The following is an 11,722-nucleotide window of genomic DNA, read 5'->3' on the forward strand; positions in this document are numbered from 1 at the left end:
GGGATGGGATGCTCAGGGTGGGATGGGATGGGGTGGGATGGGATGCTCAGGGTGGGCTGGTGGAGTGGTTTGCTCACTTGTGTGCTCTTCCCTCAATGCCTCCCCCCCGCCAGCCATCTGCAAGGGGCTCTTACTAGGGCAGAGACAGCAAAGGGGGAGAAAACCATCCTCGCTAACAAGCTGTTTGCTGTTTATGAGCAGAGCTGGAATGAATTATTAATAGGGTGGAAATGGGGTCCCTCCACAGATCTGCTGCTAATTCTGGCTCAGCTGAATGTCACTCCCTCCATCATCCCCCCGGCCGTGGTTTGGGGGATTGATTGCTCCTCTGCTTCCTGCCCCTTCCCCCCGGATCGGAGGTTGTCCGAGCACAAGGTCACCCCTTGGCACGGGCGTTAGGACACGCTTTGCCTGCGTGCGGGATTCGGGACAGGGTGAGTCAGCAGAAACCAGCACCGCCGGCTTTGTGGCACAGCCCTTAGCAAGTACACGCCGGGACGCGCTCTCTGAGACATTTTGCTTTGCTTTTTGCCTCTTCCGTTTGGCCCGAAGCAGATACTCATTCACTGAACAGCGTGCTGCTCGTTCAAGGCTCTTGGGCTCCCCTGGGCCTGTCTCTCCGCCAGAGAAGAGATTCAACCCATACTCGCAGCTGCTCTTCCCCTTCCCCCTCCAGCCTGCTTCTGAATTTGAGAAGCATCTCGTTCGTATTTCATCCTAGCTCAGCACTCTGCCCTTCTCTCCACCAGCTGTAGGGAAGCATCACAGGGCCAGACGGGGTCAAGTGGTGGCAGTGCCATGTCCTATCTCCAGGTGGGGAAACTGAGGCAGGAAGGGATTTCGGGAGTGGGTCTGGGCTTCACTGGGAGTGTTGAGGGCTCCGCCTTTCGGAAGATTGAGCTTGCCCAGGCATCTGCAGCTGGGCAAAGTAGTGGCTCCTTCACTCAGTCTTGACATGAGGGTCAAGGAACTCTCAGCTCTCACCCCGCGCTGTCTCTGAAACATGCCCCGTGGTCTCCCCAGCACCTCCATGCAAAGGGTCCGAACTGCTCTCTGCACTGTAGATGGTACAACCTCCACAGGAGGCTGACATCCAGGCAGGACACATCCTCTCTGCAAAGGGAGGATCTAGAGGGCGATACTGTCCAGCGCACACAAGGGCTGACCCAAGTCACCAGTCCACCCTCACAACGCAGCCAGCACCGCTCATGCCCAGACACAAATCCCTTCATGCCCACTCTGGTTAAGTCAGAAAATCTGGTGACACGATGAATTTTAACCTCCAGACTGAAATCAGACCCATTCACAGGTGACCTCTCCCAGAAGGGCCCCGAGCACACCGTTTGCAGGGTGACCTCAGGGCAGCACTTCCCTTCCAGGCTGGCCAGGCAGCAGCTCAGCTTCTGCTGCCGGATCCACTGCACAGCACCTTGTCCCAAAAGATGTGTGCAGCTGAGTTGTGGGTGACACAAGGGTTAATGCCACCCAGAAAATTCCACTCCAAGCAGATAATCTCATCTGTTTTGGGCGCGCACACACACATTGCCCGCAGCCCATGAAATAATTTTTGAGCAGCTCTTTCTCTGTGAACCACTAATCCCCCAGCGAGCCGCTCTAACCCTGTCCCTCCTGGTGCCCTGGGTGCACCTCTGCACCCACCTCTCCGTCGGGGCTGCACCCCTGCAACCGCTCCTTTTGCAAGTTTGTAGATTAAGGGGTGACCTAGAGTCTGAGATCAGAAGCTGATGAACCAGACACCCTTCAGCCAGCACCCGCGGGCACGCGTTCAAAGACGAAGGCATTTAATCCCATTGACTGCTTTTTAGTTTGTCTCCAAACCCGGACTTTCTGTACCCAGGAGTTGCTAGCTTTGCTCTTTCCAAGACACTTCCCTGAAGCTTGTCTACAAATTAAGCTGTTTGGATCCTGCCCCTTCCCTTCTCTGGCAGATTATTAAACCCTTGCATCTTGCTAAAGAGATGTATCTGTGTCCGCAGCCCCACGCAGCCCCTACCAGCAGGAGCACAACAGCAGCCCCCTGTGTGCTGGGCTCCGAGTGCATTATTGATTCAGGACTAAGAAAATGCTTAGGAAGTAGGAAAAGTGTCCTGCTCTCTAAAAGCTTGTGCGCCTTGTAAGCTCAATACATTCAGCCTTTGCAGAGAGGCTCGCTACGCCGCTATTAATATTTTATTCTGTAAGAGAGGCCCTGATAGTTTGAATGGGGGAGGGCAGGATGCAGAGGCTGGGGGTGGAGACTCTGCTGTGGTCCTCAAATGGAGGTGCAGCTCTTCCCCAAAGCATTTATGGGGGGAGCACGCTTGGGGGGTGGATACCCCTGCACCCACCCTTGGCCTCTGAACAGGGCTTCTGTGCCTGCTGCATTAAGCACTCTGCTTTTGCTGTTGCATGCAAAGTATTTGGCTGTTTTATGCCCTGTTTTAGGGGAACAGTTCAGCAGGTGCCTGTTGGTGGCTGGGACCACGACCAGCTCTGGCTGTCCCTGAGGGCAGGACCGTGACCCTCTCTTCTTAGAGAGCTCCCCGGAGCGCCTTTAATGGCAGCACCATGGAGCTGAAGCAGCTGACTCGGCCAGGGGATGGGGGCTTATAAACCTTTTGGCTGAGAGTAAAAATCAGTTCAAGCTGTGCTAGTTCTCCCTTTGGGATATTCCCTCCAAAGCAGGTCCTGAGGGCAGGACTGGACCCAGCGGTGGCAGCATCCACATGGAGCTCAGTGCTGGGGGAAAGGAGACCCCTTGCCCATGCTGGACCGTGCAGCAAAATGGGTGCTGGTCCTGAGCTCCGGGCACCTGGGCTCTGGAGCCACCTGGCCCCGCTCATGGATGTGTGACCCTGCAGCCCGCTCCAGCACCCACCACCACGCTGCTCTAATGGCACGGTGGCACTCGCCTGCCCGTCGCTTGTGGGAGGCAGAGGCTGGAGTCCAGGGGCTCTGCGGGGAGGGGAGGCGAGGCTTCTGCGTTACTGCCTTCTGCACAGATGTGAGCAAGCAGGAGAGGTGGGAGCCAGCCGGGATGAGACCCAGCCCGGTGGTTCTGCACCGCTGCGTGCCTGTGCCCACTCTGCTCCTGGATGAGCAGCCCTGGCCAGTCCCCTCTTGTGCCTGGAGCCTGCTTGGGGACAGCTGACAAATAAAGAAGCCTCCACGGAGCCAAAAGCTGCAGGTTTCCCTAAGCCTGCCTGCTCATAGCATCAGTCCTGAATGCTGGAGCAAGCGCAGGCTGGGGCAGGGGAGCAGGTGGGTGCAGGGTCAACGCTGCAACGTGGCCCCTCTGTGGGTGCTGGTAGCTCTGCCTGAAAGATGGGGGGACTTGTGAGAACCTCATGGGACGCGTCTGAGACTGCAGGGGAGGGCACATCTGCCCGGGGCGAAGGCTGGAAGTTCCAACTGCTGTTTGCCAGGGGGTCTTAGCCAGGGCTTTGCAGGCACTAGCTTCTCCCCAGAGAAATCTGAATGGTCACCAAGCAGTGCTGTGCAGTTCATGGAGGAAAATTGGTATTTTCCAGCACTTGAACTGTCTCAGTAATGCCTGGGATACACTGAGCACTGCAGGCTGGGTGCCCGGGGAGATGGATTTCGAGAGGGCGGCAGCAGCGGCGGTGCTCACACCACCTCGGAGGAGAACTCCTGCTAAGCAGGTCAGCAACAGCCCACGTGCACAACAGCTCCGGCAGGCCAGAAATTCGGGCTCTGCTAGCCAAGCATTGCCGAGCTGCTGCTGCTCACGCCTGATGGAGCTCACCATCTAGGTCAGAGGAGGAATTCATTAACCTCGGGGACCCCCCAGCCATCGCCGTGTGGCCACAAGCGCTGTGGGCAGGGGGAGCGGCACGGCTCAGGCACGTTTCCATTTCGGTCTCTCCAAAGCCATGGGGTGAACCAGGCGAAGCGCTTGGGAGGTCCCTGTTAGGGACCTCGGGGCTGTTTGCTCGTCACTGCGCTGCCCCAGAGAGTAACTGGGGTTGGGGGAGAGGTGCCCGTCCAGTGCCGTATGTGATTTTTGCAACCCCACCTCTGCAGTTTCCCGCCTGTCGCTGCTGCGGACGACCCAGCTGTTGCTGCACGCAGCGCTGCAGCCAAGCGCTCGGCCCCGCAGCTGCGCCTGGAGCAGAAAGCAAAGCGGTTTGGGTCATTTTGGAGGTGATTTTCAGGTGGATCAGTGAACTGGTCCGACCGACCGTGGCTTCGCAGCCTGTGTGCTGCCACCAGGGAACAGTGGGGACACGGCTGTCGCTTGTGTGGGACAACGGGCAGGGTTGTGGGGCTGGGTCAGCCTAAGCTCCATGCCTCAAAATTCTCATGGTAAAAAGGTTGTTTGGGGTCTGAAACTGTAATCAGGCTCAACTAAGGTTAAAATTGCACTTTTACTTAGGGAAACCAGAGTGCAGAGAGCACTCCTTCCCACCCAAGCAGTCTTTTCTGAAGGGAGAATTCCTTTTAAATTTTAATGGAAAATCGTATCTCTGCTATAGAATGCAATACAGATTTTAAAATTAATAAATAGGAAGGACTTCCCTGAATCCCTTAGTCTTCAAAAGTTGCTTATGGAAACCTGTGATACATGGAGTTAGCGTACGGGTGAGCCTAAGAGTTGCTCTCCTGGCTCTGGCCACGCTCCCCAGCAAGTCTTCCGAGTCACTCCTCTCCAGCTTTTCCCATCTGGACACTGTTCCCTTTGAAGAGCAAAGCTTTTCTTAAAAGCAGTTATTCTTCCCCATCTCATTCAAGGTGGGGGTAAACTTTCTGCTCACTGTACCAATTAAATCTACTTGACAGCTTGATTTTTATCGCTGCATCTTTTCCATCAGCGAGTGGAAATGATCCTTGTTAGGGGAGCAGCATCCCACTTTACAACAAGATGAATCCCGAACTGGGCATTTAAGGAAATTGCTACAGACTGTGAGGGGAAATCCCGTTTGCTCAGCATTCTCTAATTTAAAGCTGAATTGTACTCTTTCATTTTCTGTAAAGCCTCTGCTTTTACAACACTGAGATCCTGCTGCACTCCAGAGTAGCCTCTGTGGCAGTGGTATGTAATTTGCTGAGCAGCTAATAACATGCAATCCAAGGGTCTGGCCCCAAGGGCAAGGAGCTGCTGATCTTGACTTCAAATAGTGTTGTCTGCAGCAACCCTGATGCTGAGAAGTGATTAAGGGTGGGAACAAAACCGAAAGGCCCCGGCCCTTTCTCCCGTGCTCGAGAGCAATGCCTGGACGGGTGCAAGGGGTGGATCAGGGAAACCTTCATCCAGATGGAAATGGCAGCAGTTGCCTTTTCCAGGCTTTCCCTAAAGGCAAGGGGAGTATTTTCCAGGTGTTAATTTAATGTACTGGAGGGTTCAAGGGAGAAAAGGTGTCGTGAGCCCTTTACAGGTGTGAAAAGAAAGATGTGGCTTTCCATCCCCACAACCCTGACCAAGAGGTCATGGGGAATTTGACAGCAGAGAGTGGATTTCTTGTGCTGCTGACTTTTGGCCTAAAGGCAAAATGATAGTTCCCAATGCCATATAGGTCCCATAAGGAAGGGCAGAGGGGAGCTCTGACTGCCACAGCCAAGGATGGCTTTGCAACCAACAGTGGGTAGTGCTGGTTTATACAAGGAGGAGGGAGAACATCCACTTTCCCTGAAAAGGATTTTCCACTTGACTTGTCTACAGGCTTTGCTCAGCCCAAAGCTGCCCCTGAACCCTGGGGCAGTGGCAAGGCTGAGGACTCCTCACACTTTGCCCCCACCCATTTCTCCTGCCTGAAACAAGGTGCAGGGACACATCCCTTGGGCTGGGTGAGCCAGGGAAGGTTTTGTCTCTGCTCAGGGTATCAGAAGGGCTGAAGCCATCCTTAAACCACCAGATCAAGCTGCATCTTTGAAAATGGTTTTCAAAGAGCATTTCTGAAGCAATTCCCTTTTCTTTCTCACTTTAAAAACTTCAACTTTAGTTTTACCCATCCTCAAACTCCCAATCCTTTGTTTGCACTTAAACAGGGCTATGAAGACATAGTTGGGTAGGGTTGTATGTGAGATGGGCTAAGCATGTAGGGAAAAGTGTTTCTGTGCCCAAAAGCTTGTCTGCTTTTTCCTGTTTTAGCATCTGGTCTAAAAAGAGAAATAGTTCTTTAGTACAAGCCTTATAACCACATGTCATTCAGAGAAGTTTATCTAAGAATTAAACTAAACATCACATTTGGCTGAATGTGTAATGAATAAATAAAGCCTTTTCCTTTCATGTACCTGTGCCAAAATCAACAAGCTCTATTAGCTGATGAAACAATGCTGACGCCAAATAAAAATACCCCTGACCCATCAATACCGGCTAAGAGCTCGGCCCTGCATCAAAGAGCATTGTCTAAACAAGAAATACTGTCTCGACACCTCTGGGGGGAGAAAAAAAAAAAAAAAGGGGGAAGGGCTCCCATCCTGGCAGTGAGCTGGGGTGCCTGTGTGCTGGATGGGTGAGGGGAGCTCTCACCGGGGCGTCAAGGAGCAGCAAACCTACGAATTGATGGCCACTGTCTCACGGGCAGTCTGCTCCGGACGTCTCTCCTTGCTTTCGTTAGAATAATTTGGAAACCACTTGAGCTGCAAATGTATTTGAAGCAGGGACTGGGGTGTTTGCTTTGGTGTATGCTTGCTCCCCATCACCCACCCTGTGTGTAAATTGTGCACAAAACCTGCCTGTTTTTTTAATTTGTGCAAAATGCTGATGCTTGAAAGTGAAATTCTTAAAGGTCCCTGCTCGGTATCAAAATATCTCAATGTCTGGGAGTGTCCTGCCAGCTGTGCCATCCTCCTCCTCCCCAGAAGCGTGGGATGGTGGAGTAATGCCACCTCTCCCCTCTGCCCCACGCAGCCCGTGCAGCTTTGCTGATCCCCAGCCGTGCCTGTCCTGCAAATCCCTCTCATTTGAAATCTGCATTTAGCTGCTCCAGGCCGTGCCCTGGATGTGATCTTTGAAGTCTCACCTTTCCCTCAACATTCCTGGTTAAAAGATCTGTTCCCTATTAGTCTTCAGTCACGCTTTTAGATTCATTCGGGCTTGTATTTACTTATCCATCTGTCTTCCTGCCCCCACCACTCCCCCTGCCCTGCCAGAAGGGAAAGCACAATTCATTTTCCAGGTGACCCTGCTGGAAAGGCATTGACATGAATAGAAGGTTCAGTTCAACAACTGTGGAAAAAGCAAAACCCCAAACTCTAAGTTAAATGCTTCCCAACTAGAAGGGCGCAGACAGATGCGACTAGAATTGCTGTAAAACAGAAAAGACAATTCTCTCAATAATTCCTGCAATCTTCCAGACGCCTCCTTCTGCTGAACTCTCTGTGAGTGCTGCTCAAAGTTGTTACAACCCCAGTGTGTGATCCTGCGGGCTGTGCACTGCCTCCCCGCTCCCGGCACAGCCTCGTAGGAAACACTCGCTGTCTGACAGGGTCCTGACTTTCACCAGGACTCTCCTCCTCTGCCTGCCCGCAGCGATGCTCCACACGGGGACATCGCCCAGCTCCCTCCCGTCTGGTTGCTTAAGCATGGAGGGATGTTTGATTGTCTTTAATTTTGATTTCCGTTGTCTGAGCAGTGCAGGCGTCCTGCTGGGCTGCGCTTAATTCTGAGTAACATTAGTTTAACTGCATGGACAGTACCCTGCTGTTTTGAAAGACACCTAAGAAAGCAATATAGTCACCACAAGAACTTCTCTGCTGGAAAGCCAGGCTCCTATGAGAACCCACCTGTTACATAAAAATAATTAAAACTTGAAGAGAAAGGATAACAAGACACCAAAAGGCACCTGAGCAGGCTGGCAGGCAAGGAGCTGCCCAGGGTTCATGTGAGCCACTAACCCTCCCCTCTCGCAGCAAGGGCCAGGGCTGGGAGGTTGTAACGATCGGTGGGCAGCGACATTGATTTTTGTCCAGCACTTCCTTTGCGCAGGGGTAGCAGAACTCCGCTCACATCCTCTGCGGGCTCCTCACATCCTCACAACCTCCACACACTTTGCATGTCAATAGGTGTCAAGTCACCACCCAGGACCAGGGATGGAAAGGCCATTTCTTGCTGATTCCACTTTCTACTGACCATAAGGGGATGCTCAGCAGTAAATGGCCACGTGTCCTTCTTTGTGACAGAGGCCGTGCAAATTTACCTTGACGGCCTCCCAGCACAGACCACCCAAGTCCTTAGGCTGGCCTAGAGCCCGTATCCCTCCTGCAGCCATCTCCTACTCTCTGCACTGAGTGCTGGGCGGGCTCCTTGCTCGCCTCAGCAGGGCTGCTCTTCATCTACTTCATTTTTAAAACTCTTTAATCCTCCAGCACCAGTGTAAGATGGGGGAGAAAGTGCCACGAATACAGCAGCATTTCATAAACCTATCCCCAAAATATAAAAAAAACCTTGCGATATATTGCTCCTATTCTTAGCTTGATTCTTCACCAGGGAATTGCTCCGGGACGTGGATGAGTGCTGGTTTCTGGTCTGGCAGATGAGAGCTGGGCCAGGCACACACCCCGGGGTGAGGCAGGGACAGGAAGGCAAATCCATGTTTTGCGTTTGTGTAACTCCCATTCACGGCTGTACACGGTGTTTGCAAGTGTTACAGCACATGGCAGGCGTACGCTGCAAGGAAATACTGCTGGTGCTCAGAATAGAAAGGTTTTTAGCTCAGTATTGACTGAATCAAGAGATGTAGAGAGCTGATTGCAGTTTGTGTCTTTTGCTTCCTTGGAGGTCAGTGGAGCTGAAGTGTGGAGCATCCTTAGCCAGAAAGAGTTTGCAAATAGCTGCAGTGAACGTCGTGGAAAGCTATCTGCTGCTCACCTTTTAATCCTTCTGCAGGCAGTCAGATAAATGAAAATACAGACTAACCCATCAATAGTTAACTGTTTTATTTGCAACCTTTGACTTAATCTTTCTTTTAAAATGATCTTTTAAAAGGAAAAGTTGCTACTTATCTGGAACTAGTGAAAATGTCTTCCCTGGTACTAATGAGACCCCTTAAACTGGAGGGAACAGGTAGCGTGTTCTGATGGTCGTAAATGTTTGGCATCCCTTGGTATCAAAGCAACATTTTTCTCTTGGATTTTCAAAAGATGCCCTGAGCTGGTTGGGGCCAGGGTATTTTCTAGGTGTTCGTGCATTTTCTAGGTGGCAAACTGAAGCATGAGGTATACAAGCCTGGATAATGGTGGCGATAGAAAAAGGGACTCCCCTCCTCTGATTTAGAGGGAGAACTCCCCTTCTTATTACAAGCAATAGAAGAAAACCATGTATTTTTAGAAGACATTCCTTGTCCAGTGCTCAGCCTAGTGGAAACCCTGTCAGCATGGGCTCGCTTGGTCCCTGTGCCTCAACTGCGTGCTTGGACCACTCCTGGAGGACATCTGGGAGGGGACATTACAGCCATATTGTTTTGCTCTTTGCTTTGACCCCTGAACTCTTTTTAACGATGTAAAGCCTTGTGAATTATAAATCAAATGTTCCTGCTGAGCTTTGTGGTGCATGGAATGAAATGCAATGATTAATATTTAAGAGAAAATAAGTTAAAGATTTTAACTACAAGGGCAAGTGTCTGTCCACAGTCTTCTCCTGTGGAGGCTAGAAGAGAGGGAGAACCAGGTTTTCAGGGACTTCTGTGAAATTTGTGGCTGTCAGACCAACTGCCTGAGCTGCCAGTGTGAGGGGCCACGCTGGCACCCACCGCCCTGCCCCTCACTCTTACTCCTGCGGAGACACCGCACCCACCTCTGATAAACCCCCAGTGCTGGCGCAGCCTTTTGGGCTGGGACTGGTGAACACACCCCGCACGCTTCAGCAAGCGGAGGGACATGCTCAGAGCAGTTCGGGTCGTGTGCTCCCTGGGGGCAGAGCTTTCCCAAAACCCAGACCTTACCAGCCCAGACCAGGAGTTGCTCAGCCCTCCCCTCAGTGAGCCAACACGTCCCCTGCTCTGAGCTGCCCGTCGGCACAGCCCCGGGATGGGCAGGACACCACCTCCCCGCTTTGCAGACCAGGAGACTGAGAGCTCAAGGCAGCAGCCACCGCTGCCACCCTGAACCAAAATGTCCCTTACAATGGCATCTCGGCAGGACACTGCCTCTGGCCACCTGCAAGCAGAGTGTTATAACACGTCAAGTAAGGAGGGAAACACTTACATGGGTGCAGAACCTCTCCGGTGGGTCCCCACAAGTGATTCCTGCCGGATCCACCCGTACCGTCACATAATCCTTCATCCGCATGGCCTTGGGTTGACAAGCATAGAACTCCCATGACGGGCCATCGTCCGTGGTCACCCAGGACTTGCAAATGTCATACTGTCCCATGGCCAAGGGGAGACAGTGCAAGAGGAGAGCAACCAGGTAGAGCATGGCAGCTGCGGCCAAGTGCGGGACCCCTGGGCGAGGGCAGCACCGAAAGTCCCGAGGAAGGCAGCTACTGGGCTAGGGGTTGCTCTCGGGATCAGCATGGAAACTCCTCATCTAAAAATGATCCAGTCGAAGGAGATCCAGACGGTAACAGGAATGATCCCACTCTGCACGCTGTATTTGGATGTGGAAAGTTTTCTTGATACAGAAGCCAACTTTGCAAATCACTCGACTGGGAAAGTTTTGGCTGGAGTTGCTGATCAGTGGTCAGAAGTCTTCCTTAATCTCATTTCCCCCCCCCCCTTTTATTGTACTGAAACAGCTTCCAAACCAGCATGAAAATATCTAGAGGTGACTCCAGTCAATCAATAGAAAGATCATGTTCTGAGTTGCTGATGAAATTTGATAGGGCAAATTGGAGAGGCTGTGAGATGGTGCTGGATCAGGTTTTCCTCAACTTTCTTGTCTGCTGTAAATGCGTCGCTGTGGAAAGTGCCTTAAATTGTGATCTGCCTTAAATAATTCTTGGGGCTTTTGAACGTTAGTACATAAAATAAATACAGCATCTGGTCATCAGTACAACTCTGACAAGAGAGACTCTTTGGAGCTAGAATTCCTTCCTCCCAAAACATAAACACGTTGGGTGGCAAGATCCGCAGTGGTCCCAGCAGGATGCTGGGTGGTCAGGGGCTTGAGAGGAGCAGCGCTGGCCTTGCTGCTTCTCCCTCCGTGTCTTGCAGCGCTGGCGAGGCACTCGCAGGCAAAGATTTCTGTCTGACTCTGCCTTTTGGCAACTGAGCATCAAGTTCCCAAAGCCTTCAGCTGCAAGCCATGCTGCTACCTGAGGTCTCCTCTCTCTTTCATGGTCAGGGCAAAGGGAGAGTTCATTAGCAGGCTGCACCTGCAACAAATTGAAAGACAAATTAGCTGGGAGCAAGGCGGGGGTGGCAGTTGGAGCAACAAGACTTGTAAGAAAAGGGGTCCCCCAGGAGACACAGCCCTCAGCTGGGCTTCCCAAGCCACAAGCCAGGGCTTTGTAGAAGGGAGATATACAACTTTAATAAAAAGAAATCCATAGTAAGATGCTTATGGCTCTCCTGCAGTTTGTGAGATGGGAAGGAGCGCTGCCCCATTTAAGGTATCTGGTTTGTAACAGCAGCTGGACAAGAGCCCTAATGGGTCTTCAAATAATATCAAGAAGCAGCTATAGGTCATTAGAAGACAGAGAATATGCAGACACAGAGCAGGGACAGACAGACAAATTGATAGTCTTAAAAAGATAAGAAAAATAAATAAGACAGCTGGGGAGACGGATACATTGTCCAGCATCCCCACATATGATTTATCT

General features: G+C 51.9%; 1 protein-coding gene across 11 annotated transcripts in view; it reads right to left on the reverse strand.

Moving 5' to 3' along the window:
• The window catches only part of NTNG2 (netrin G2), a 49,493-nt gene extending 38,194 nt beyond the window's left edge, over positions 1-11,299 (reverse strand). For 9 of the 11 annotated variants that reach the window (XM_026860743.1, XM_026860742.1, XM_026860740.1 and 6 more), the window contains exon 1: positions 10,165-11,297. In XM_026860743.1, coding sequence (XP_026716544.1) covers positions 10,165-10,377 — 213 coding nt within the window. In that variant the 5' untranslated portion in view covers positions 10,378-11,297. Of the gene's footprint in view, positions 1-10,164 lie in introns of all 11 variants that reach the window. The other 2 variants (XR_003399606.1, XR_003399605.1) reach the window with 1 other exon arrangement.
• Between the last annotated feature and the right edge of the window lie 423 nt (positions 11,300-11,722).

This window comes from Athene cunicularia (assembly GCF_003259725.1).
Source record: "Athene cunicularia isolate RWA chromosome 17 unlocalized genomic scaffold, athCun1 chr17_part1, whole genome shotgun sequence".
NCBI lineage: Eukaryota > Metazoa > Chordata > Aves > Strigiformes > Strigidae > Athene > Athene cunicularia.